Source organism: Chaetodon auriga, chromosome 13 (genome assembly GCF_051107435.1).
Source record: "Chaetodon auriga isolate fChaAug3 chromosome 13, fChaAug3.hap1, whole genome shotgun sequence".
In the NCBI taxonomy this organism is placed as follows: domain Eukaryota; kingdom Metazoa; phylum Chordata; class Actinopteri; order Chaetodontiformes; family Chaetodontidae; genus Chaetodon; species Chaetodon auriga.
Window position 1 is genome coordinate 11,703,404 of NC_135086.1, and position 24,234 is coordinate 11,727,637.

Below are 24,234 nucleotides of genomic sequence, written 5' to 3' on the forward strand. Positions count from 1 at the left end.
TGAGAACTACGAGGCTAAGGCCTTCGCCGCATGTATACGGATATAATTTAACACGGATGTTCCCCCCACGTGATGTTTGTTTCACAAAATATCTCTGTACACGCAGAAACATAAAAATGATTAGAAAACAAGCATGCCAGGTCAGAAGGTGGCCATAAAGTGAACGTCAAACCCCAGAGAAGAACATTCTGAGTCTGGCTTATTTTCCCTTGGTGGTCACTTAAAATCACAAACAATAGTAGCTAATTATTACTTTACTTACAGTTATTAAACACTTGTCTGGCACGTAGGCTAACAGTGCTAGCCTATTGTAAACTAACCAGTCATTCGCTATCTTTGTCTCAGATATGTGCTCATTGCACAAAGCAACATTGGAAGCGCTCAAATTGGCATCATCATTTCCCAAACGCTCCATTTTAGATGAACGCACGGATACACAGAATCTGGAGTTTTGAAAAATCTGCACTTTAAAAAGCTTATTTTTTTATTTTTTATTTTTTAAAAATCTCTGTTTTTGTGACCTAAAACACTTCTTTCCCAAACGCAGAGGAAAATATCCATGTGGTCGGGGTCTAAGAATCATTTCTATCTAATGCTACAGATCTAATCCAGATGGGCAGTCGTTTGGCGTCCAATCAGAGGGACCAGTGGAAGTAGATTTTGTAAAGTTATACAAAACAGACATCCCTTTGGAAAAATTGGTCATTATGTTTAAGAAAGTGACTTGAATTACAGTTGAAACGGAAAAATTCTGATTTTTTTAAAATATGTTTTACCCTCATATTGTTTCCAAACATGGAAATTGCTGCATTTTCCATTTCCATGTCAGATCTAACTTAAGGCATTGTTCACACATTCGCTGGCACACACCTAGATTTCCTCCGGGTATATTATTCTTCCCACACATCCACTCAACACCTAAACTGCATACCCAATATCCAGTGTGCACATGTGCGAGCCTGAATCCTCTCTCCTAACATATCAAAAGGCTCAGCTCATGTTACGATCACAGTGAAACACTGTTGCACTTATTTGTTTTGGCTCTGCTGATGAGCATGTGAATCTATTCCCAGATACTGCGAGTCAAGCAGAGACCTCAGACACTGTCAGATCAGCAAAATGTCAAAGGGAATGGAGGGACTGCTTGTGTGTGTGTGTGTGTGGATGTGTATATACCAGTTTTATGGTGATGTTGACAACATAGGAACAACAATGTCAGACAGATTTTGGCTCTGGTTTAAACACTCAAATTGCGAAATCTGCCTTCTTGACTCTGACTTCCTGTTGTCTTCAGGAACCCCAACCTATTCTTTCTTTTAACTGAATTACCAAAGTGCAGGCTTTAATAAGTAATAGGCAGCACACGTGTTGCTCATATCAATCATTCATAAATCCTAAATGTTGTTTGTTTCAGTTCATTGACAGCGATGAGGACAACAATGGCTATGTGGACACAGATGAGGAAGTTTCCAATGGCAGAGTGAATCTGCTGAATGGCAGCGGGCCTCCGTACTTCCACGGCTACCTCTACATGAAGAGTGAGTAGTTTTACCAAATCACTGGCCAGCAGCCACGCAGATGATTTATGTGCAGCTGAACCCAGATTGTGTGGTTGTTTCGTCAGTTTTAGAAACGTCAAACAGGCTTTCTTTGTCTCGTTCTTGTTTGCTTTCTTTTATTTAGGTTTTAGTGCTCGTCTGCTCTCACTGTATATTTTTGTTAAATGTAGTTTATTGTTTGTTTTTCATGTATTGTATTGAATGTGTGTGGGTGCTGTTTTCATTTTGAGATCTCACATGAAACAACATAAATAAACAGCCTTTCTTTCTCCCTCGGCCCTCCGCGCCTCTCCCTCTCTCAGGTGGTCTCATGATCCCTTGGCGTCGTCGCTGGTGTGTCCTGAAGGACGAGACCTTCATGTGGTTTCGGGCCAAGCAGGACTCCGTCAAATCCGGCTGGCTTTACAAGAAGGGAGGAGGTATGTCCACCTTGTCTCGGCGCAACTGGAAGATGCGCTGGTTCGTCCTGCGGGATTCGAAGCTCATGTACTTTGAGAATGACAGCGAAGAGAAGCTGAAAGGAACCATCGACGTGCGCACAGCCAAGTACGTGTGCAGAGTCATGCTTTTCTTTCTTTTTTGTTCACTTAAATTGGGGATCTGATTATTGTTTCTCAAAAGAAATGCTTCACTAAGTTTTGGTCTCCTTTGGGTCTCTCTGCAGGGAGATCGTGGACAATCACGAGAAGGAAAATGCACTGAATATTGTGACCGAGGAGAGGACATACCACATCTATGCAGAGTCTCCAGAAGATGCCAGGTGTGTTATTTCCATATATTCTACAGAAACAGTCAACTAACTGCGGCTGCTCTGTAGGTGGTGTTTTACTTGGTCAGCATCTCTCTGACAGTGATGTGTGGAGATGAAGTTCCCCCTTGTGGTTGCCAGTGGAAGTTCATGGTGTAATTTTCAATTACATGTTTGCTGACTTTTACTTTCTGACCTCCCTCTGACCCCATCCAGTGGTTGGTTCAATGTGCTGAGTCGGGTCCACAGCGCCAGCCCGGAGCAGCTCATGGAGATGCACCACGAACAGGCCAACCCAAAGAATGCAGTGGTTAGTGCTGTTTTACCTCTCTACTGCCTGGGCCCCAGCCTCAACTCCATTTTTCAGCAGTAATGATGGTGCATGTAACTGAATCAGATGAAGTATGATGGTCCAGATTTGGGTCATATAATAATTTAAGATGAAGCGGCAGACACACACTGGTGTATCATTGTTTATGGATGTCAAATGACATGTCACAGCATTTGCAGACTCAAAAATTAAACAAGGCAGAAAACAATAGAAAGAAGCTAGCAAATATATACAGCAGGGCTCTGCCATATGAGATAATGAGGTATAGTCCTGCATGTGCTGCCGTGTTATGTAGGTTAGTTATTAAATGTAATGTGATTCACTGTCAGAGTTAAACAAGTGTTGGGATTAGACATCTCAGCCTCATGAAGCGATTGCTAAACTGACAGGAACTGAACAAACTTCTGCCTCAAGCTTTTTTTATTTTTTTAAACTATCACTTCCTTCCCTTTTCATATGTGTGGACAAGGGCAACACCCTGGATTCACTCGAGGAGGGACTGTTCAAAAATCTGCCATTGTCTGTATTTATTCTACTCATTGTGCCTCACGTGAATTTTGCCTGACTTTCGAGCCGTTCACAACAGCTCTACACACATTTGCCTTCAGACTGCATACCAGCAGACCATGGCCAGCAACCCCAACTCCCTTTGGAACCCCTTCTCCTTTTCACTCCAACCCTCAAGGATCCAGTAGGCCAAATGTGCCTGTTTCTACATCTCCTTGACACCAAGATGTTTTTTTTCAAGCATTTGTCGGTCATTTTCTTTTCTTTTTTTGTAACCTTTTTTGTTCACTCTCCCCACAATCCACTTCTCCGGACCCTTCCAGATAACCCAAAAACAAAGCATTGCACTAACAAGAATGTGTAACTAACAATAGAGTAAATGTGTGGAAGACGTTACAGTTCATGGTCAAGGCCTTAAATCACATTTTCAGAATAAAACTGCTCTCTGGTATTTACTGTCAGGTTAAGTCAGTTAGTTTTAATCATAGAAATATAATGCAACTTGAAGAAAACCCACCAAGGAAAATATTTGCTAATGAGCGAACAGCTATTCTTTCAATTCACCCCTCTTTTCTCTGTGCAGGGCACACTAGATGTCGGCTTGATTGATTCTGTTTGTGCATCAGACAACCCTGACAGGTGAGGAACGACCAGTAAAATTAAAAGATGCATTGATGCTACAGCCTAAGTGGTATGACAGCGTGTGCACAGTATAATCTGTATTTTGTGTCTTGCAGACCAAACTCATTTGTGATCATCACCGCTAACCGGGTGATCCACTGCAACACAGACACACCCGAGGAGATGCACCACTGGATTGGCCTGCTGCAGAAATCCAAGGGCGACTCCAGGGTTGACGGGCAGGAGTTCTTAGTCAGAGGTCAGTCAGTTGAGACACACACTCATTGAGAGAGGACTCATGGACTTACGATGCGGTCAGATACAAAAATCTAATGTAATCCACTCTCATTTATTTATCCTCTCTCAGGCTGGCTACATAAAGAGATGAAATCAGGAGCCAAAAGCACCTCTCTGAAGCTGAAGAAGCGCTGGTTTGTTCTCACCACTAACTCTCTGGACTACTACAAGTCATCGGAGCGCAGCGCCTCCAAACTGGGAACTCTGGTCCTCAACAGTCTCTGCTCTGTGGTGCAGCCGGATGAGAAGGTCTTCAAGGACACAGGTCAGTTCAGATCAACCTTACTTGTCTTCCCAGTTATCAAGGCAAATATACGACAATGAGTTTAATTTGCTAATTTTTCAGAGCAATTTGTAGAGAAGAGTGATTTTGTTTCTAATTGCTTTCTGCCTTGTTGATCCAGGTTACTGGAATATAATCGTCCATGGACGTAAACACTCTTACCGTCTTTACACCAAAATGTTGAATGAAGCCATGCGGTGGGCGAATGCCATACAGGGAGCGATAGACAGCAAGGTTCCCATTGAAACGCCCACACAGCAACTCATCAGGGACATCAAGGTATCTCCTTTTCTCCCACTGGTGTGCTAGGTTGCTAACGCTATGCTAATAACTGTGTGCAATGTCTTGCTATGAAATTTTGTGCTACGTGTGATATTATTTTAACTCCAGTTCTTTTCAGTCATGCAAACCTTTGGCAGGGACACACACTGTAGTGAAGTGAGGTACTTGTACTCACTAAGTGTGTGCTGTGATCTCCTTTAAGTCTTCACTTCAACACTAAAGCTGACCTTTTTTCCTGACATACAGTGTTTCCTAGCTGTGCTGCAATGATAACATCCGTCACTGCTGTTTCTGAACTGACTTGACGAACTCACTTAAACCTAAACTTCTGTTTGTTTAACTTCTGTTTGATCATAGTTAATGATCACTTTACTTTAAGATGACTGACCCAGCTGTCTGTCTGCCCAGGAGAGCAGTTTGAATGTGGAGGCTGTGGAGCAGACGTACTGGAGGAACCCCATCCTGAGATACACCCAGCATCCTTTGCACTCCCCTCTTCTACCTCTGCCCTATGGAGATGTCAGCGTCCACTGTGAGTGTTGCAAGCTATTGCTGTTGACCTCTCCTGACCCTGTCCAAATTAGATATTGCATTTGCATTGTTGGATAAAACACATTAGAAGTGAAGCTGGACCCTGGAACTTTTAACAACCTCTAAATGATCTGAGGCGATCTCTGACTGATCTCGGAGCAGAATAAGGGGTTAACAGTTCTGAAATGTAAAGCGGTGCCACACTACAGGCATTTAAAAGTAATCAGAAGAATATTAAAATGAATTCTGTGGTGGATGAGGAGCCTGTGTAATTCAGCCAGGAGTGATGTGTTTCCTGCGTCGCGTGTTTGTGAGAGGTATATAAACATAAAAGCTCATTGGCAAGAGTAAAAAAAAATACAGGTGTCATTATTTTCACAGAAAAATAAAACAGATGGCTGTGTGATCCACCTCTACAGCACTGTGTGCTTGGAGGAATACAGCAACTTCAGACTAAAAGCCTCCCACTCACTGCCACTTCTGTTTGAAAGTCCTCTAATGCCATTTGATTCATTACTACTTAGGGCAGGTATAAAGCCGGGAAACGAGTTTGAATTGGAATTAAAATCCCGTCTCTGTCTGTCTGTCAGTGCAAAAGGAAAAGGGTTACACCAGCCTGCAGGATGAGGCCGTGAAGATTTTCAACTCACTGCAGGAGATGGAGGCAGTGTCAGACCCTGTGCCGATCATCCAGGGAATCCTGCAGACCTGTCAGGACTTGAGGTCATTGAGAGATGAGGTTTACTGTCAGCTGATCAAACAAACCAATCACGTCCCGCACCCCAACAGTCCTGCCAATCGCGCCCACTGGCATCTCCTGACCTGTATGAGCTGCACGTTCCTGCCCAGCCGAGGCATCCTACGCTACCTCAAGTTTCACCTCAAAAGGTGCTGTGTGTTTTGGACCTGTGCCGTCAATTCATAACAATCCTGTGGTCACAGGCCACAACTGGTTGAAACTTCTACTTCATTGTCTTCTTGTCTTTGGGCATTTGCAGGATTAAGGAGCTGTTCCCTGGTACAGAGATTGAAATGTTCGCCCATTTCATCGGTGAGTCCCTGAAGAAGACCAAGACCAGAGAGTTTGTTCCCTCTCAAGAGGAGATCATGGCACTGCTTACCAGACAGGAAATGACCACCACGGTGTACTGCCACGGAGGAGGCTCCTGCAAGATCTCCATCAACTCACACACCACCGCTGGAGAGGTGAGCGAGCTGCAGTTGTTGCTACACAGGCTATTTTAAATCTTCCTCTGCAAGATATCTTCTTCTTATTTAAAAAAAACAAAACTATATGCTTATACGCACTAAGCTTTTTTTTATCTTGGATTGCTTTGTCAAGGTGGTGGAGAAGCTAATCAGAGGTCTAGCTATGGAGGACAGCAGGAACATGTTTGCACTCTTTGAACACAACAACACTATTGACAGAGCTGTGGAAAGCCGGGTTCTTGTGGCTGATGTTTTGGCTAAATTTGAAAGGTATGTTATCTGTCTATTGGATACTGTAATTGATGATATTATTATAAATTCAGGGTCCTATTACAAAGGAAACCAAACACCCATTGAGGTACACCTGTTTAAAATGACAAGAAAGGAACAAAACATCGCTTTGTAAGAGACAAGCTTGTGTCTTTTCCACCAGACTGGCTGGCAGTGAAGAAGGTGAGGACGACGGCCAATGGAAACTCTATTTTAAACTCTACTGCTTCCTGGATGTGGAGAGCATGCCAAAAGAAGGAGTGGAGTTTGCGTTCATGTTTGAGCAGGTGTGTTTTACTCCTCTTTAATTCAGAGTCTTTCTAATCACATGTTGCAGTTGGTGCTAATGATGATTTGTTGTTCCTTCAGGCTCATGAGAGTTTGACCCGGGGCCACTTCCCTTCCCGAGAAGAGACCCTGCAGCACCTGGCTGCGCTACGCCTGCAGTTTCTATACGGAGACAAAGCACGAGTCACCTGGAGCCTGGAAAACGTCTACCCTGTGGGACGCCTGCGCAGCCGCATTCTCCAGTTTACCAAGGTGGGGGGAGCCTCAGGGTCCGGCCAAACTCTGGAGCGTCGGAGGACCAGCTTCCTGGACGGGACCCTGCGACGGGGGTTGAAGACGGGTTCGATGAAGAAGCAGCGCATGGAGGAAGAGCAGATGTTGGAGATGTGGATAAAGGAGGAGATGTCTGCGACCAGGGCGAGCATCGTGGAGAAGTGGTCCCGCCTCAGGGGTCTGGACCAGCATCAGGCCATGCTCAAATACATGACCATCATCAAGGAGTGGCCAGGGTATGGATCCACACTGTTTGACGTTGAGGTAAGCTTACTGGGTCTTCGATTTTGGGTTAGATGTCAGTCAAGGTTTTCTCAGGTTACTTTGCTGAGAAGTTGGAGGTTTGCAGGGTGTCGCCTGCAGCTTCATCTGTGGCTGCTCCTTCCTGTTCCATTACTCCCTGCAATATTTAAAACAAAATATTGTCATTGTCTTGTTTTGTAGATGCAATTTTGATGAACAATAGCGGTAGGTTCTAGTCACAGTGACAAACATTGCATTTCCTGTTGCTCCTTCATAATGAAAGTCAACTCGTGTTTCACCAGTTAAATTCTTTTATTATGAAGCTGCAGCAGTAGGAAGTGTTCAGTTTGCATTAGCAGTAACTTAACACAACATTTTTTATGGGAATGCCGAGACTGACACCCAGTTCACAATACTGCAATATATATATATAAATATTGCAGTACTTTCATCAGTGGACCGAGGTTCGGTCATTATTGTGTTACCTCATCCGGCTTTAGATAGTGCCTGAACAGACATTTATTTATTCAAGATTGTTACTTTAATGTGAATCCGTCAGTCTTGGCTGATGCCCGATCTGCTTAAAAAGGCCTCTATCAGCCTTGATACTAATCCAGCAGATCAGATCAGTGCATTTCTAGTTGCCAGTCCACTGCTCACACTGGACGATGCTCATGTGTTCCTGTGTTTGTCTTTATAGTGCAAAGAAGGAGGTTTCCCTCATGACCTGTGGCTGAGTGTAAGTGCTGAAAACGTGTCTGTCTACAAGAGAGGCGAGCCCAAGCCTTTGGAGACTTTCCCATACGAGCACATCATTTTCTTTGGCGCTCCGCAGCCCTGCACCTACAAGATCACTGTGGATGAGAGAGAAATGTTCTTTGAAACACCACAGGTACATCACCTTGTCTGCAGATATTAAATTATGTATGTTTGTAAGAGGAAGCAGGATTTCAGAGTTTCATATGGTTGATATGCCAGAAAAAAACTTGCTTATAAGAAAGAAATTGTAGAAACATCTGTATATCTTTGCCAGTCTTCTGACCATGTGGTTCATCTGCACATTTCTCCAGGTTGGAGAGATCACAAAGATCATGAAAGCCTACATAAACATGATCGTGAAGAAGCGCTGCAGCGTGAAGTCTGTGTCCAGTTATGGAACCAGCTGGATCAGGTGACTGACTTGACAGGACCCAAAATGTACTCAGCTATAGTACACCTGATGGATAACAAACAATCCTGGAGAGAAGAAGCAGAGATGGCGAGAGGATCAAAACACTTGGACAGCTTTTGACTGGCAACACAGACGAACTCCATCCAGAAAGATTCCTTTCTGTACAGACACAACAATGTTCATCTTTACTGCTTGTGGCAAAAAGTAGGAACATTCAAGCATCTGCACCATTTTAAGCTTTACAGTCCTGAGTGTGGCTTCCCTCAAAACATGTTACTCACTCTCATTAGTCACACTGGTCATTTCTCACATCTTACTTGAAATGTACTTCAGGTATCCTTTCATGGATTTTTTTTTAAATATCCTGGAAAATGACACAGAGCTTGCACTCTCATTTTCCACCAAACCCTGTGTCTCACAGTTCAAAGCAAGCATTCATTCAGCATCTCAAACTGCATTTTTTTTATTTTTAATTTCCAGAAGAGTACATTTTGTTTAAGGAAAAAAATGAGTTAAAGGAATGAGTTGGAGTAGCAAACATACTATGAGTGAGTAGACACCTTTATCCATCAGGTTATTTGGACAGATACTATGCCCCATTGTAATGAATGTTCTCCTGATTGGAGATTCCCTCAGGTTACTGCTTAATATAACTGTCCCGGGGAGATTATCTCCCTCATCTTGCCTTATTTGATTTTTTATTTAACTTTCCTGGACTAATAGATTCAGTGCAGATACAGCCTTTCAGGAATGGAATATGTTAACTTTCAATGGTAGTTATGGCTTCCAGTGTTACATTTGCCTCTTAGAAGTCAAATAAATGCAGCAAAAACAAAGAAATTCAATATGAATTACCACTGCATCAGTGGAGATGCAATGTCAGTAAAACCACTGCAGTCAAGTATTTTCTCAAAAATCAGTTGAGCTATTTGTGCTTCTTTCTTTGAATGAGTCCTTTGTGTTGAGCTGTGTTGCTCTGTACTGACTTGAGAGTACGCCTTTGAAACTCGTAGCTGAAAGTGATGTGTTTTGAGAAGCAGGCAGAATATCGCTTGTTCAGAGCGTCTGTGTCTAAAGATGTCTGTTACTGTGTTTTTTTCAGTGATGTCAAAGGCCATGTGAGGGTGGGGTATTTATTTATTGAAGTATCAGTGAATTGGGAGAACAAGCAGACTGAGCGAGGTGAACAGTGTGCTGGAAATGTGTTGATGCCGTCATCCCAACTGCTTTTGTTTGTCTATTATTTGTGCATTCAGGGACACAGAAATGTAGATCCAGAAATAGACAAGTTGTTCATGACTTACTATTGATTTTCTCCATTTTGTGCCCTGTGTCTGAGCTCTTGTCAACATAAAATAACCTACGTTAAGTGTGTTGCCCCCATCATGCTAAATTCCTTGTATTATCCTGCTAACCTGAGGATACATCCGCTCCTCCACTGTAAATGAACACAAAGGAGTCAGGCCTATGACAGACGACTTACAGTATAGTTCATGATAAGAGTATGGTCCAAACATAATGAGCTTAGTATTTACCTCACACTGCATCACCGTCTTCCATTGCTCTCCAATCGTACTCACTTAGGCGATCTGGTCAGCTGCCGGCGGCCACACCAGAGACTGATTTTGCCGTTGACGATGACTGTATTTCTGAGATTTCTGATTGTTTTGAAGAAGAAAAATCAGAAAAATGTTTTATATCAGAATTTAAAGATGCTTTAATAAATTATTGTATTTCAAAAGCTGTTTGTGATTGTTGTGTCATGTTCTGTCATGTCTTCCTTAGGACAAAACGGTGTATACAGTAAATAATGTAAAAATACATCATGAGACAGCTAGCATAAGTGTAACCCATGTGTATTTACACTGATTCACCTGCATTTTTGTGAATAACAAAAAAATGAAATAATAAGTAAAGAGTGACATGAATGCATAGGGTGGGGCAAATTTTACATTTAGCATTCCTAACAGTATATAAAGTTTGAGGACCTCACATAATCTCCACAATAGCTGCACAGTTTATGCTGCAATCATGCAGTATGGACCGAAAGTGAAGGACAGGAAATCTAATTCTGATTCCTTCAGTGTTAATATTGGACTGTTTTTAAATGAAGCTGCGGTGTGGCATTGCAGACATGTTAGTAAGTGTGTACTTGTACTTGTGTATCTGTCAGATTTCCCCGATGTCTCGGAACTTCAACTCGTACGGTTTTTCGCACAAGGGTTCTCGTTATTACGATCTGAATGATATGACTTGAAGGCACCATTGGAGGTCTAATCAGCCGGAGTAATTGACAACACCTGTGCAGGTCAGCAGGTCCTTTGAACGTTCCACAGGTGAAAGTCGGTGGTTAGTTATTGTTTTTTTAATGGTCAAGTGAAATAAATGAGAGGGTAAATTAAAAAAGAAAGGAAAAACTACCTGTTGGCTATGTTTCTCTTTGTTTCACGGTCAGGCACCTTCTCTACATGTCTTCCAAGTTTCAACAGATAACTTCATAATGCTGATAAGATCAAGAGTCACTGTTTCATAGATCAGTTAAAACTGTAGTAATTCATTTACAAAGAGTAATGGATTTAACGTTCCAGGCAGCTGCCAATTCTGCTCTTCCAAATGTCAATAAAATCACTAATAAGAGGTTTCTCTGTTTCTAATAAGCCGTCAGCAGTCAGTTATCTGACTGAATCTTAATCAGTCCGTAAAAGTCTGCAGCTGTGGACGCTGATATGTTGATAATGAATTAATTTTAGCACAGATGCTCTGAAGCCTTTTTGCAGGAATTTATAATGTTTGTGTCGATGCAATGTGTCATGCTGAAGGAGGATAAACAGCTTTTTCACAGCTTGAGCTTTATGTCCTATTATCCATTAATAAATTCATTAGTGACAGCATATAAAGCGTAGAAATTTAAGCTCTGTTGGAAAGCAGCAAAACGCAACATAAGTTATCTTTTCCATACATTGAACATTACTGAAGACTGTTTCCCTCTGCAGCTGTTTTCATGACGTCAGCGTCAGGAGTGCATGACGTCAGCCTCGTAAACTGGAGGTCCAGCCTTCAGTGTGGCTCCTCACACGCGTTAGTTTGTTCGTTATTTCCACGGAGTCGAAGGTTTCCTCTCGCTTCACAATGTCTGGAGTTTGCCGAGCTGCTGCCGCGGTGTCTGCCTTGATTTTCTGCGGTATTATCATGACCACAGAGGCGCAGACTCCTTCTCCGGCTCCGAGTAAGTGTCTTTTTTTTTTAAGCTTTAGCTGCTCTGCTTTGTTTTGTCCAGCCACAGTCAGATCAGGCGGCTGTCACATGACAGCAGCAAAATGGATTTTCTCTAACTATATGAACGATAATCATCTCAGTTCACTCGCCTCATTACGGACAAACAGAGAGAACTTTACCCTGTTGTTTCTTGTAGTAAAGTATGTCAGTCTGACTCGCTGAGAACTTTGTTGTTGTACTGCAAATGATGTCACTGAAGAAAATCAGACCTCTTTATTTACTTTCTTGGAAGCCCGTTTATACAACGGCTGGGACTCACAAAATAACACACAGTTCCTCACCTCTGCTTCAGATCCCTGTGCCCTCAGATCCAACACCAGCTGTGCTGAATGCCTGCAGAATGTGACAGTAAGTCAAACCAGTGCAAACACCATATTCTTTATTCCACAATCCTGATTCCAAAGAAGTTGGAACTTTGTGTAAAACATGAATAAAAACAGGATGCTGTCATTTTCAAATGAACTTGTGTAATTACAGCAGTTTTAGGAAGTGTCCCTGGGCCCATGTAGTCATATCCTTTATACAGTCATGTGTTCACTAAGTGGTGAACCTTGCTCCATCCTCGTGAGCGACTGAGCCTTTCCAGGATGCCCCTTTCATACCCAAGCGTGACACTATCACCTGTTACCAATGAACCTGTTTACCTGTGGAATGTTCCAAACAGGTGTTTTTGGATCATTCCATAACTTTCCCAGACTTTTGTTGCTCCTGTCCCATTTTGTTTGAAACGTGCTGCTGACATCAAATTCAGAATATACAAATATGTACAAAAATCAATGAAGTTGATGAGGTCAAACATTAAAAATATCGTCTTTGTACTGCTTTCTATTGGACATATGTCAGAAATTATTAGCAAGTTGTCACATTCTGTTTTGTGCATCTTTTATGCAACATCCAAACTATTTTGGAAGCCGGTTTGTCTACAAGCATATGTATACTCTATAAATACCAAAGATAAGACACCAAGCTCAGTGTTTGTTGCTGTTTTTGTTACAGTGCTTGTGGTGCTCACCAACCAAACAATGCCTTGACTACCCTATAGGAAACATCCTGCCCCCCAGCAGTGTGTGTCCATTGAATGATGCCCGGTGGGGGCTGTGTTGGGGTAAGAACCTTAGGCCTCAGATAACCATTAATCTGAGTGTAACCTGCAAATATTTTGGATATTTTGGGCTTTGATGGTTGGAATGCGTGTGAAGACTTTAAGGTTTTAGATGGTCAGTCCCACAAAAAAGCTATGTGAAGACCTCACCTTGCTTTAGGAATTTGGGATGAGCATTTGTCACCGTGTTCTGTAATTTTAGGGGTCAAACAACAAATCACTCAGCAGATTACAGCCCTTTTATAGGACTTTCTTCAGATAAAGTCATTAGATGCTTCTGACTAATTGATTACTTGACTTCATAATGATTCAGTAGCTAATTATCTCCACAGAAGACCCTTATCAAACTTCTAACTGGCTTAACGTCTACTAAGACCACCAAGTCGTTAACTAAAATCCAGAAGTGTGTTTGATAGGATTCATAATGTCATGCACTTTATTGAATATGAGTGTTTCCTGTCTCTCTCTGTGCCTCTGATTTCCAGTAAACTTCCAGATTCTGATCATCACCATGTCAGTGCTTGCTGGCATCATCATCATTGGCATCTTCGTTTGCTGCTTCTGCTGCTGCAAGTGTGAACGATTCGGGTAAGCATCGAGTCACATGAAGCGTTAACTGTGAAATCTGGTTCGACGTGGAAGGAGGAGGACGGGTGGGGAGAAAACACAAAGGGCTGTTTTTCTGCGAGGGTGGGCTGACACCGCCGTCTCCAAAAGCCTGCCAGAATTTGTATCTGCAGTTTAGCTCTGAAAATAACATTGCTATTTTTATTAAGATATTCTCTAGCCCCTTCTAGAAGCTGGTTCATTTACAGTGATGTTTTTGCTTAAAATACTTCACTGTGGGACTAATTAACTGACTATTCTTTGCATTGTATTTGGCTAAAGTCTCGCCATGTCATTTATATATTGCAATGTCAGTGTGTGTTCTTTTATTATTAACATTAATATAATCACATATTCTTGAATTCCAGAAACAAAAGGGAAGACGCAAGGGTGGAGCGACAAAACCGCATGAGGAAGGCTCGTCAGAAAGAGAGGTCAATAACCAATTTAATGGCTTTATATTCTGATACAAAATACAAAGATTAGTGTCTGCCAGTCAGTAGAAATATAGCCGTAAACAGTCTCTCCTATCCTTGGCACTGCTGTCATGTACGGTAAATAAACACATATTCATTATGATAAAGGCTGCAAGAAGAGACAATTTTACCTTTTTCCTGTCTCACAAGTGATGCAGATGGAAAACCAGCAGCCACATTTGAACACATCTCATTGATCACCACCTCCATGCACCAGAATTAAGTTTTATTAGTATTAAAGTTATTTAATTGATTATCAGGTTTGTAATGTGTATGATTTTGATCCAGATAATCAACATAATATAATTTTTAAGGTTATTTAAAATGTGAAATATTGGTTTTTGGCATATACCATCAGCATATTACAGCAGTGCTTTGTGTTGATTGTACGCCAGGAGTCAAACACTGCAGGCTCGAGTGCAGCCGGCGATCTCTGTTCTCTAACAATTTGTCTTTGTTTCTTCCCCAACAGGAGAACAGAAATGCAGCTGAGACATGATGAAATCAGGCAGAAATACGGTGAGACACATTTCTTGTTTGAGGGGGTTAATACACATAAATTTGGAATGTCAGAGGTGTTTGTTTTCACTAAGCTTTTGTTTACATGCACAGTGATGAAACAGTTAAATAAAAACAGTTAAAAACACAGAAAGATAAGATAGATACAATAAAATAAAGAAATTTGAATGATGAAACAAGGAAACAACAAAAAGCCTCAACTGTTAAGACAAAAAAAAGGAACAACAAATTTGATTCAGTAGTGCCATCTACTGGTGAAAATATACAATGCACATACCTGATACACATTAAATAAATTTCAAAATCTTTGACTACAATGATGGCAAGGATGTTGGAGTTAATTGCATAAACCTTCATATTTAATATCGGTCTCTCCATTTTTCTTTTCAGGTCTGGCAAAGGATAATCCATACGCCCGTATGGACAATCATTGAGAAGAATCTCAGCTGTGATTCCTTAAATAAATCCCTTAAGATGATCTTACTGATGCCATAGATGATACACACGTAGCATTTGATAAACTGTGATTATCTGATTGGATTTCAGACGGTTGGCGTCGTCAACAACATGTTCTGAAATTGTTTTGACAGGGTGTGCACTATATTTTAAACATGATCTCTTCACCTAATATTTCATATTTTTTATACATGATTGCTCTCTGCTGTTATGCTAGATTAATATTTCTTATGCCTTCATTTTGATGTGAGGAAATTAGAGGGAATTCTGGTCAGTTAACTTGTTTTTCTGTCCATACAGGAAATTACAAAGCAAACATTGTAAGATTTTATACAACTCCAGGGCAGATCAGTGCATGTGGTGCTTCTTGTATGATACGCAGTCTCATTTTTACACTATATTTGTAATATACACAATTTTACTGATCGTCATTCATGTCATACAACATCTTGTATAGAAGTTCATTTATAAAATGTAACACATTTTACACATTTTTTTGGGGGGGTTTTTTTTGTGTGTGTGTGTGTCAAATTGTGACCATCTTGAAATTAAATGGATAAGATTTTTTGGAGGGGACTTTTTAATTTCCAAATTCACAACAGCTCATTTTTCATGCACATCCACTCAAACACAAATACAAGTGGGGCCAACCCAAATACAAAGTGGCTTTTGTGAAAATAAAAACAAAAGAAACTGTTCAATAGCGACAAAGTATGGAACCATAAGTCCCACGTGGAAATCAATGTCACCAGTGTGCTTTCATCTCGCACTTTCTCTTTGGTGTTTAGTAAGGACATGTAAACCTTTCTTCTCTATTCATACATCCTTTATGACGTCCTTTCATCTTTCATTTTCAGCAACCTTTCCTCTCTATCACCGTCCTGACAAGGAGGAGCTCCATGGAAATTTCAGTTCAAGAGAACAATTTGCCATTTAATTTTTATTGCCATCTGGGCCCAGCCCTTCAGTGATTATGGAAAAAATAAAAGATACAGTGTCCTAAAGAATACTAATAATCTTTTAAACTGAGTCTTTATAACCTAGTGAGTTAGTGTTTCTTTAGATTTCATCCCATAAATAAGAACTGTTTATCCTTCATCAGTCTTCTTTCTTAAGGGAACAATTATTACCATCATATTTCTGCTTGGGTTGTTGTCTCACTACCTCAAACTGCTATAGAGTTCAAGTTTAATAAGTGAACTACGTGAATCTTTAGTTTAAATCTTTTGAGTGGATTAAAGGGGGGCTTTGCAGAGGGGCCCTTTTGTTTTACCTGTCTCACGGGTATGCGCAAATTAGCTTGCGCGCTCACGTATCCGCGGCCCCGAGGAAAAGCGGAGCACGTGACCGTTTTGGTCGAATTACAGCCCACGTTTCAGTGCGCGCTCCTGGTCCAAGCGAAAGAGCCGGAGGAGCTGATAACCCGCTTCACCGTTAACAGCCTGTCTGCACGTTATCAATAAATCCGGGGAAAATAGCACAATGTCCGAAGAAAAGCCAAAGGTCAGTAACTCTCTCGGTGTGTCTCTGCCGCCATCCGCTCATGATGCCAGCTGTAAGTTAATGTTAGCACGTTCTGCTAAGCTAGCCCTGCTTCCAGGCTCCAGATACCGCATTTGAGCGGGTCGACGGAGAAAACAAAGGTTGACCAATTTGCGGATCTTTTTGGCTTTAGGCGCACAGTCGTCGTGTTTGCACTGTCCCACTAACATCTGCGTCTGCTACTGCTACTCACTGGTTTGCAGTTTAACGGAGCGAGGTTCGCCATCGTCGGTATCAGAGATTACCAGTGAAATGAATGATTTGTTTTTCCTTTCATTTGCGCCATTGTGGCTCTCTGCGCCAGTTCGCATGGGGACTAGCTTGCTATGCTAACCAGGGGAAGAAGCTAAAGGAGTAACGGTGTTTGAGAGCGCTGTTTGGACGGTGAAGCCCGCCTCTAGGAGCAAGCTCGTCTCATAAATATGGCTAACTTAAATTAGCCGGCTAGTTAACTTTGCTGTTGTTACAGATTGACGTTATGCCGGTGTTCAGATTAACGGGCGGCCATCACCGGAATGCGTCGGTGGTTGCTTGTAGTAACGGCAGATATTAAAACAGGAAGAGGAAGCGTCTTCCTGAATGATTTTAGTCTTGATTAAATTTCAATACACTCCCATCTGCGTCTTTGTGTCGCCTGCAAATTACGTGAGTGTAATGGTGTCACGATTCAGTGGGCGCACACTGAAGTCGATGTCGTTCCTGTACTGTAGTTACCTGATCACAGGTGTGTCGCTGCTGCTGCTGCTGCTGATGATGATGATGATGATGACGGGTTTTGTTGCAGGAAGGAGTGAAGACGGAGAACGACCACATTAACCTCAAGGTAGCTGGTCAGGATGGCTCAGTCGTACAGTTCAAAATCAAAAGGCATACTCCACTCAGCAAACTAATGAAGGCATACTGCGAAAGACAGGTACGTTTACTCTGAAAGTCTGGAACAGAAACTTCTCGAACTGTGTGCTGACTGTAGACTGCTGAGCTGACTTAATATACAACATTATGTCTTACCATCAAGCTGTTTATGTTGTTTTGTTGATGGCTAACTGAATGCAAAATCTCACTAAAATGCTATTTCTGTCTGTTTTCTTTTGCAGGGATTGTCAATTCGTCAGATTAGGTTTAGGTTTGATGGACAGCCAATTAATGAAACAGACACACCTGCACAGGTTGGTGAATGCTGATTGTTGAATATGTTTTAACAGTTTGTTTTTGGTCAGTCATACTTGATTTTTATTCCTTAAAGCACAAACTGATGAGTATTTGTCAGAGCAATTACTAAACATCCATCCATCCATCAGTGATGGAGACAGTGAAGATGGTGCCATTGATCGTTGTGCATTGTGTGATTTTGTGCGGTGTGTGTGTGCTGTGAGTCCTCTTGGGCTGTGTGGTGGAGAGGAGACTCCCGCAGTGATTTTTAATTGCACAGTATGTGTCTTTATGGTATCTAAATTGATTTGTGACAGAGAAGTGAAAGACAGTTTGCTCCTATTAAAATGTCCCCATTTATTGGCCTAATTGCAGTATTCATTGAGCTTGATCTGAATGAACGTTATCTTGGTTTCATTTCGACACACCCAGGCTAGCAGAGTCCCTGTTTCCACAAGCTAAGCTAATCACCAGCTGGCCTCTAGCTTCATTTTTAGCTTACCAACAGGTCTTTATCTAAATCTAAACGCGCTAATAAAAGTATTTTCTCAAAATGCCAGATTGTTTCATGAAAGCTTCGTGAACGTTGATCGTATTTGTGTGATCAGCATGAATCTGTCATGTGGAGGGATGGGTGTTATCTTCATTGGCTCAAGGTGAAAATGATTTTTAAAAGACACCTGATAACACACCCAATGCAAAGAGCAGTGTTCATTTAGGGCTTAATTTAGGGTTTTAAATGTACCCCTGTATGATACCAGAGTTTGAGTGCTGAAACTAAAGGAATGCTTTTCTTCAGTAACTTACTGTGAGGATGTTTATTTTGCAACCTTTTTTTTTTTTTTTTTTTTTTTTCATTTAACAAAAGAAGCCAAAGGTTAAAACACAAGCAGCCATCCAGGAAATTATGACATTTGTCTAAAAATGCTGACAAAAACACAAACTAATGCCAGCTTGTGGTGCTTTTTTTTTTAAACATGTAGTACACGACACATTGTTATTTGTGCCAAAAAAGTTTTGAGGGTTTGATACCCAACTCTTAGCATATCCTAAAGAATAAATGACTTCTTGGCTCTTAAATGACTGATGTCTTTTTGTTTTGTTCCTGCAGCTGGAGATGGAGGATGAAGACACTATTGATGTATTTCAACAACAGACAGGAGGAGTCTGTTCTTAAGTGGGATGTGGACTCTTGGAAGAACATCCACACCATTATTTTCATGTTGTATTTGTTCATTTCTGTTTTTACTTGATTCTTTTTTCTTTTCTTTTTTTTTTTCCACTGTGCTCGGCTACACGTCAGGCTCTTCACAACATAAAAGATCCTAGTTTTTGGTTTTTTTTTTTCATCTGGGGCCAAATCCTCACTTTGAGATGCAGGGTAATTTTTTAAAAACAGGCTTTATTCACATAAATGGATGATTTGAAATTGTCCGAGGCAGGGACACGGCTCAGACCAGATGTGGCTCAGAATGAAAAAAAAAACAAAAAACTGCTTTCTTTTGGTGTTGAGATGACCTCCTGCATGTCCCATAAACCATAAGCTGAACTACATGCCAAAATCTTTTTGTTTGTTTTTGTTTTTTTTTTCTTTTTGTTTCAGTTTTCCAAACCATTGTAAACATTCAACTTCAGGATGGACGTGTGTTTTGTTTTTTTTTTTTCATGTACTTGATATTGCAATGAGGAAGACTGCTGGAAAGGAGCCTGTGGTTTCTCTCCACAGACGGGAACCGCTATGACATATTTCTCATGTTACTTTTAGTAGTCTTCTTTTTAAATGAACAGTTTGTTGTATCCATGTCCATTTTAGCTTAAATATTTGCTGAGAAAAATGCAGAGAAAGATGCTTATGGATGGTTTACCTCATTGCTGTCACCCTCAATGCAGATTTAACTGAATGGTAAATAAAGTACAGTAATGTTTCTGGACCAAAAAGCTAAATGAACAGTGTTCTTTTATAAAAGGGTTTGGTTAATATATAAACTGTGGATGGAAAAGGGTTACCGTGACTCTAACAGTGGTCTTAAATGGATTTTCTTTCCAGCTTTTCAGGACTTAAGAATAAAAATAATTCACCTTCACCAGTTCAGAAATTGAGTGATATCATCTAAGATTATACACATTGCATTTTTCGTTGTATAGACAAATATTGAGTCGATGCTGTGTTGCCAGTCTGAATCCATTTGTCCATCAGTTTATCCGAACGTCATCAACAGATGCTTAGTTTGTTTTGACTCGTGTGTTGGTAGAAATCTTGTTTTATAAGAATGTCCGCCTTCATTTTAAACATTCACGTTTGTTAGATTTGCAAGGTGACCATGGCAGATATTCCACTTTTTGTACATTATTTGTTGTCCCTATACTGTATACAATAAATATAGTTTGATACTCAACCTCTTGAATTATATATATATATATTACCCTCCATTCGCATGCTATAAAATTAATATTTTAGCTGTTCTGCACTACACAATGCGGCGTAAATGTTTTGAAATATTCACATCTTGGGTAGAAATGAGCATGCAGCTGTTAAGAGGTGTAAGGGAGGACTGCTGGCTGCATGATGAAATGATCAGGCCTAACCGGGATGGTGGTTTGATCTGTGGTGAGTGTTTAGTGTAACCAGAGGTGCAAATAAACATTCTGGCCACTAATTTGTTATTGTGGAAACCAGGAGTCATTGTCTCCAGATGTGATGCCCAGCAACAGAGGTGAATCTGTCCAAGGCCACAATTAAGTGTTGTTTTAGTGTCCCTTGAAAAGATTTGAAGATATTAAAAGAAGCTCATCTGTACGCAGGGATTTGATCCCGCATGGGCGATACCCTTTACACACATTAGAGGGCATTGTTGTTCTGAAGATCGAGAGGGTCACTGCTGGCTTTGCTGAGTCCACACATCTCCAGCCCTGAAATTAAAACACAAAGACACGTTTGTTGCTCCACTCCAGCCTTGTGAAGGCCATAACTTCACGAGTCTTCTCTTATTTAAGAGGACTTCATTTCACAGATGTTGCTTCACTGTGCAGCCAGATGAACTCCCTGTGAGCCTCCTCACAGTGGTCTGATTGTGCTGCCTTTATTTCTGGCATCTCCTTTGCATTTTATATTTCCTCGTGGAGATATCTGAAGCCTCGCATATTTCCCCAGACCTCTCAGGGATGCAGCTGCAAGGTGCCCCCTCCACCCATACATTTAAACCCCCCTCTGGTTTCTAATGCACAGCCTCATGGATGAATATATGTTGTGTTTGGTGAGAAGCTAATTCACCAATTAAACTGTTTCAGGCTTGTTTTTCATGGTGCCACTTTCACAAATCACCTGGATTGCCTGAACTAGTGGAAAGAAGGAGAGGGCCAGAGACAGTAATGAAACACATTTTACATAATTAGAACGTATGAAAACACTGTATAACCCAAACTCTGTTGAGCAATAGAAGAACACACTGACATTAACAATATTCATGTCAGCGTATTACAGTTTTTTTTTGTTGTTGTGCTGTGAGTCACCATCAGCTGTCAGGGCCGCCTGAGAGGCAGCACATATCCTCCGTTGTTTTTTCACTGCAGTTAATGGAGAGACACTTGGTTTTATTGTTTTACAGCTCGTTCATTGTCTGTTTTCTGCCATGCACTGCTCTGCTGTCAGCGTACAGTAAGGCCCATTTGTTTATTATTGTGACAAGATAATAGGTGCATTACTGAGTCTAACTACACAGCCGCTACACAGGCATGGCAATGCATGCAACTGCACCAGGCGTCCAGACCCCCAGGGGCCCCGTAAGACCCAGTTTCATTGTGTGGTGATTAAAGCACATTTTAAACTGGTATGGGCCTTCAGCTGGGTCCTGGTTTATTGCCTGACCTTAAAGTCCTGTCATAAAGACAATAGATGTGTCCAAATCTAGATTAAGATGCTGTCTTTAAATGGTGCATATTCCAAAAGTAATTTGTGTTAAATTTGATTACTACACAGCAAAAATGGGGCCATCTAATATTCAGGCATAGGAGTACTGTACACACGCACAGAAGAGTGGAAGAACAGGGGCTTAATAGGGGTCCATCTGCTCATTTTTGCACCTCAGCTCTCTAGCAGGTTAACCCTGGCCATAGTCCTTCAAAATACACCAGTTTCCTCCTTATTTTCTCAGGATTCTCTGATAATTTATTCACTACAGTCATACATGTGTCAGCAGAGACAGGACAAACTCATACATTACATTCATCAAAATAAATAATAATAACAATGAAAAAATAACATAAGCATAAATGGTCTGCCAAGACTTTCACCAACTTTTTGCTGGGAAGATATGTGCACACTAAACATGAGCACAACTCACTAATAATTTTATTCATTATGTATTTATTGTTATTCATATCAGTTAGACTAAAGTCTGACCTTTAAGCTCCTACCCCTACAGTGGTAGTTGCATTCTTGTTGTGTTACCAGACTGAATGAGCAGCATCCTCTGAATAAATAAAGTAAGTGGATAAACATGTAGCACGCAGTACATATAGTACACAACACAGGAGGAGGGGTCTTCAGACTGCAAATTAGCTTAACTTGGAACACGTAATGATCATATGAGGTCAGTCAGCCGTGTTTTGTGTCCGTGGTGCGTCCAGCCAGCGACCTCAGATGTGACGCCCTCCCCCGTTGAACCAGTCCAGCAGCCTGAATGAAACCACTGTGCATCTGGAGAACCTCTGGACCGTCTCCAGAGCGCTGCATGCTGATGTCACCCTCTTGTGCGTAATGTGGTCTCCACCCTGTCAGCAGATCAGATTTCACCCTAACACATGTTGAGATCCTGATGGGGAATAAACGTGTCAGTGACTGCGTTATCATAAAACTGTAGATGTACAATAATTCTCGAGTTTATCTGTTGTAGCCTTTAAATGTACTAGAGGCACCAGTGTGCAGGGACATTGAGTCGCTTTGAGTGATCAAACCTTTTTTTACAGCTCACCTTTTGACTTAATGATAGCTTTGTTCTTTTCAAGTGTCCCAGTAAGCCATGACATGACACCAGGATGCCCAGTACAGGATCCTGTAACCGAAGCAGCCATCCATCATTTTATTATTTACACATGTAATTTACATGTCAAAAACCGACTCATTGCGCTCACTAAGGGATTATTTTCACGTCAAACACCCAGATATGATCTTGGCAAACGACCTGTGTGTATTTGCTAAAGGTTTTGTCCCGAGGATATTGGCTGTATAGAGATGTTAGAGACAGGAGTAGGAGACAGAAAAAAGTTAAATTAATCACACATTCCCCTCAGGTACAGAATCTAATTTGAGAAAAAGAAATTAAGTAAATGAATTTTACGTCTCAGTTTGCCAGAAATCCACTGAAGGCATCTCATGGAGCCCTCTGAAGTGGAGCTAAATTATATAAATTGAGATTAGTGATGCAGCAACACTCACGCTTAAGCTTTACAGTTATTCAATTTAATGCAACTTTATTTATCCAGCTTGCCATCCTGATCAACAGATACACACAATAGAAGCAGAAAGACAGAAAAGAAAAACACCAAGCTTATCTGCACCTCCTGTTCTCGTCCCCAAGCTGAGGTTTAACGGTTCTATGTTATTTAGCTTCGGCTTTCAAACATTGTTCAACTCAGGATACAACTAATGTTAATCGTGTTGTTTTAAAGCACACACAGTTTATTTACAAGACTAGTTACTGAATGCAACATGCCCGAGATTTTCTCACTTTTATGGTTTACAGAGACATTTATATGGAAAGGCAGAAATGTTAGTTACACCTGTGCTTTCCCTGCTATGGCAAGCCAAACTGTGTGCTAAAACAATTAGATCATCATAATCATAAGTAGTGACACATTGACTGGAGCTGCTGTTGGAATTGCTAGTTTAGAAATGATTGTATAATGTGATGGTCCGTCTGGTTAACCGCAAATATGAGACAACAACTCATGTGTGAGTGTTTTCTTATTGCTGACTGACGCAAACCTTAAATTTTCCACAGTGTTGAGAAGGATTCATTTAATTTGTCATATCATAGTGCTTTCTGACAAGTATAACAAATAACTTATCATGACTAAATCTACACGTGATGCATTGACTGGAGCTGCTGGTTAACACGCTCTCGGGCCATTTTGGAAAGTGCTGTTTTATATGATAGTTAGTCTGGCTAACCTCAAATGTGATAATTGACTGACACAAATCATACACTTTCCACAATGTAGAGCAGGGTTACGCTTTTGGCTAATTACTCTAAAATGTTCTTCGTGTATTTCTTTCCAGCGGTGGAATGTAACTAAGTACACTTACTGAAGTATTGCAATTAAAGTATTACAATTTTCACACGCATGTACTGTACTTGAGCGTTTTCATGCTATGCTTCTTCAACTCTTCACTTTTCAGAGGGAAATGCTGGACTTTTTTCTTCACTAGATTTATGTGACACTTGTTACTTTTCACTTAAAAATACACATCATGTGCTTATATGATATGATGCAATA

At 41.0% G+C, this 24,234-nt stretch overlaps 3 protein-coding genes across 3 annotated transcripts in view; all 3 read left to right on the plus strand.

Annotated features, from left to right (window-relative positions):
• myo10l3 (myosin X, like 3) overlaps positions 1 to 10,354 on the plus strand; it is a 55,901-nt gene extending 45,547 nt beyond the window's left edge. The window contains exons 26-41 of the mRNA XM_076746802.1: positions 1,415 to 1,538; positions 1,862 to 2,105; positions 2,224 to 2,319; positions 2,524 to 2,617; positions 3,729 to 3,784; positions 3,883 to 4,025; positions 4,134 to 4,328; positions 4,468 to 4,625; positions 5,037 to 5,160; positions 5,750 to 6,047; positions 6,158 to 6,365; positions 6,502 to 6,638; positions 6,802 to 6,925; positions 7,008 to 7,463; positions 8,143 to 8,334; positions 8,513 to 10,354. Of these exons, the coding sequence (XP_076602917.1) occupies positions 1,415 to 1,538; positions 1,862 to 2,105; positions 2,224 to 2,319; positions 2,524 to 2,617; positions 3,729 to 3,784; positions 3,883 to 4,025; positions 4,134 to 4,328; positions 4,468 to 4,625; positions 5,037 to 5,160; positions 5,750 to 6,047; positions 6,158 to 6,365; positions 6,502 to 6,638; positions 6,802 to 6,925; positions 7,008 to 7,463; positions 8,143 to 8,334; positions 8,513 to 8,617 (2,754 nt within the window). The 3' untranslated portion in view covers positions 8,618 to 10,354. The remainder of the gene's footprint in view (positions 1 to 1,414; positions 1,539 to 1,861; positions 2,106 to 2,223; positions 2,320 to 2,523; positions 2,618 to 3,728; positions 3,785 to 3,882; positions 4,026 to 4,133; positions 4,329 to 4,467; positions 4,626 to 5,036; positions 5,161 to 5,749; positions 6,048 to 6,157; positions 6,366 to 6,501; positions 6,639 to 6,801; positions 6,926 to 7,007; positions 7,464 to 8,142; positions 8,335 to 8,512) is intronic.
• Positions 10,355 to 11,628: 1,274 nt separating this feature from the next.
• On the plus strand, positions 11,629 to 16,077 carry pttg1ipb (PTTG1 interacting protein b). Its single transcript, XM_076746165.1, has 7 exons — positions 11,629 to 11,839; positions 12,182 to 12,237; positions 12,886 to 12,994; positions 13,477 to 13,579; positions 13,966 to 14,031; positions 14,546 to 14,592; positions 14,983 to 16,077. The coding sequence occupies exons 1-7, from the start codon at positions 11,743 to 11,745 to the stop codon at positions 15,024 to 15,026; spliced, it is 522 nt and encodes a 173-aa protein (XP_076602280.1). The 5' UTR covers positions 11,629 to 11,742; the 3' UTR covers positions 15,027 to 16,077.
• A 341-nt stretch (positions 16,078 to 16,418) lies between these two features.
• Positions 16,419 to 20,135, plus strand: sumo3b (small ubiquitin like modifier 3b). Its single transcript, XM_076747502.1, has 4 exons — positions 16,419 to 16,551; positions 17,375 to 17,503; positions 17,685 to 17,756; positions 18,851 to 20,135. Exons 1-4 carry the CDS (start codon positions 16,531 to 16,533, stop codon positions 18,914 to 18,916), a joined length of 288 nt encoding a protein of 95 aa, XP_076603617.1. The 5' UTR covers positions 16,419 to 16,530; the 3' UTR covers positions 18,917 to 20,135.
• The last annotated feature ends 4,099 nt before the right edge of the window (positions 20,136 to 24,234 follow it).

Bases quoted from the DNA above. Each gene is read 5' to 3' on its own strand.
- pttg1ipb (XM_076746165.1), top strand. From the start codon at position 11,743: ATGTCTGGAGTTTGCCGAGCTGCTGCCGCGGTGTCTGCCTTGATTTTC. The intron at 13,580-13,965 runs GTAAGCATCGAG...CTTGAATTCCAG, and splicing joins TGCAAGTGTGAACGATTCGG to AAACAAAAGGGAAGACGCAA. The intron at 14,593-14,982 runs GTGAGACACATT...TTTTCTTTTCAG, and splicing joins TGAAATCAGGCAGAAATACG to GTCTGGCAAAGGATAATCCA.
- sumo3b (XM_076747502.1), top strand. From the start codon at position 16,531: ATGTCCGAAGAAAAGCCAAAG. The intron at 16,552-17,374 runs GTCAGTAACTCT...GTTTTGTTGCAG, and splicing joins TGTCCGAAGAAAAGCCAAAG to GAAGGAGTGAAGACGGAGAA. The intron at 17,757-18,850 runs GTTGGTGAATGC...TTGTTCCTGCAG, and splicing joins AAACAGACACACCTGCACAG to CTGGAGATGGAGGATGAAGA.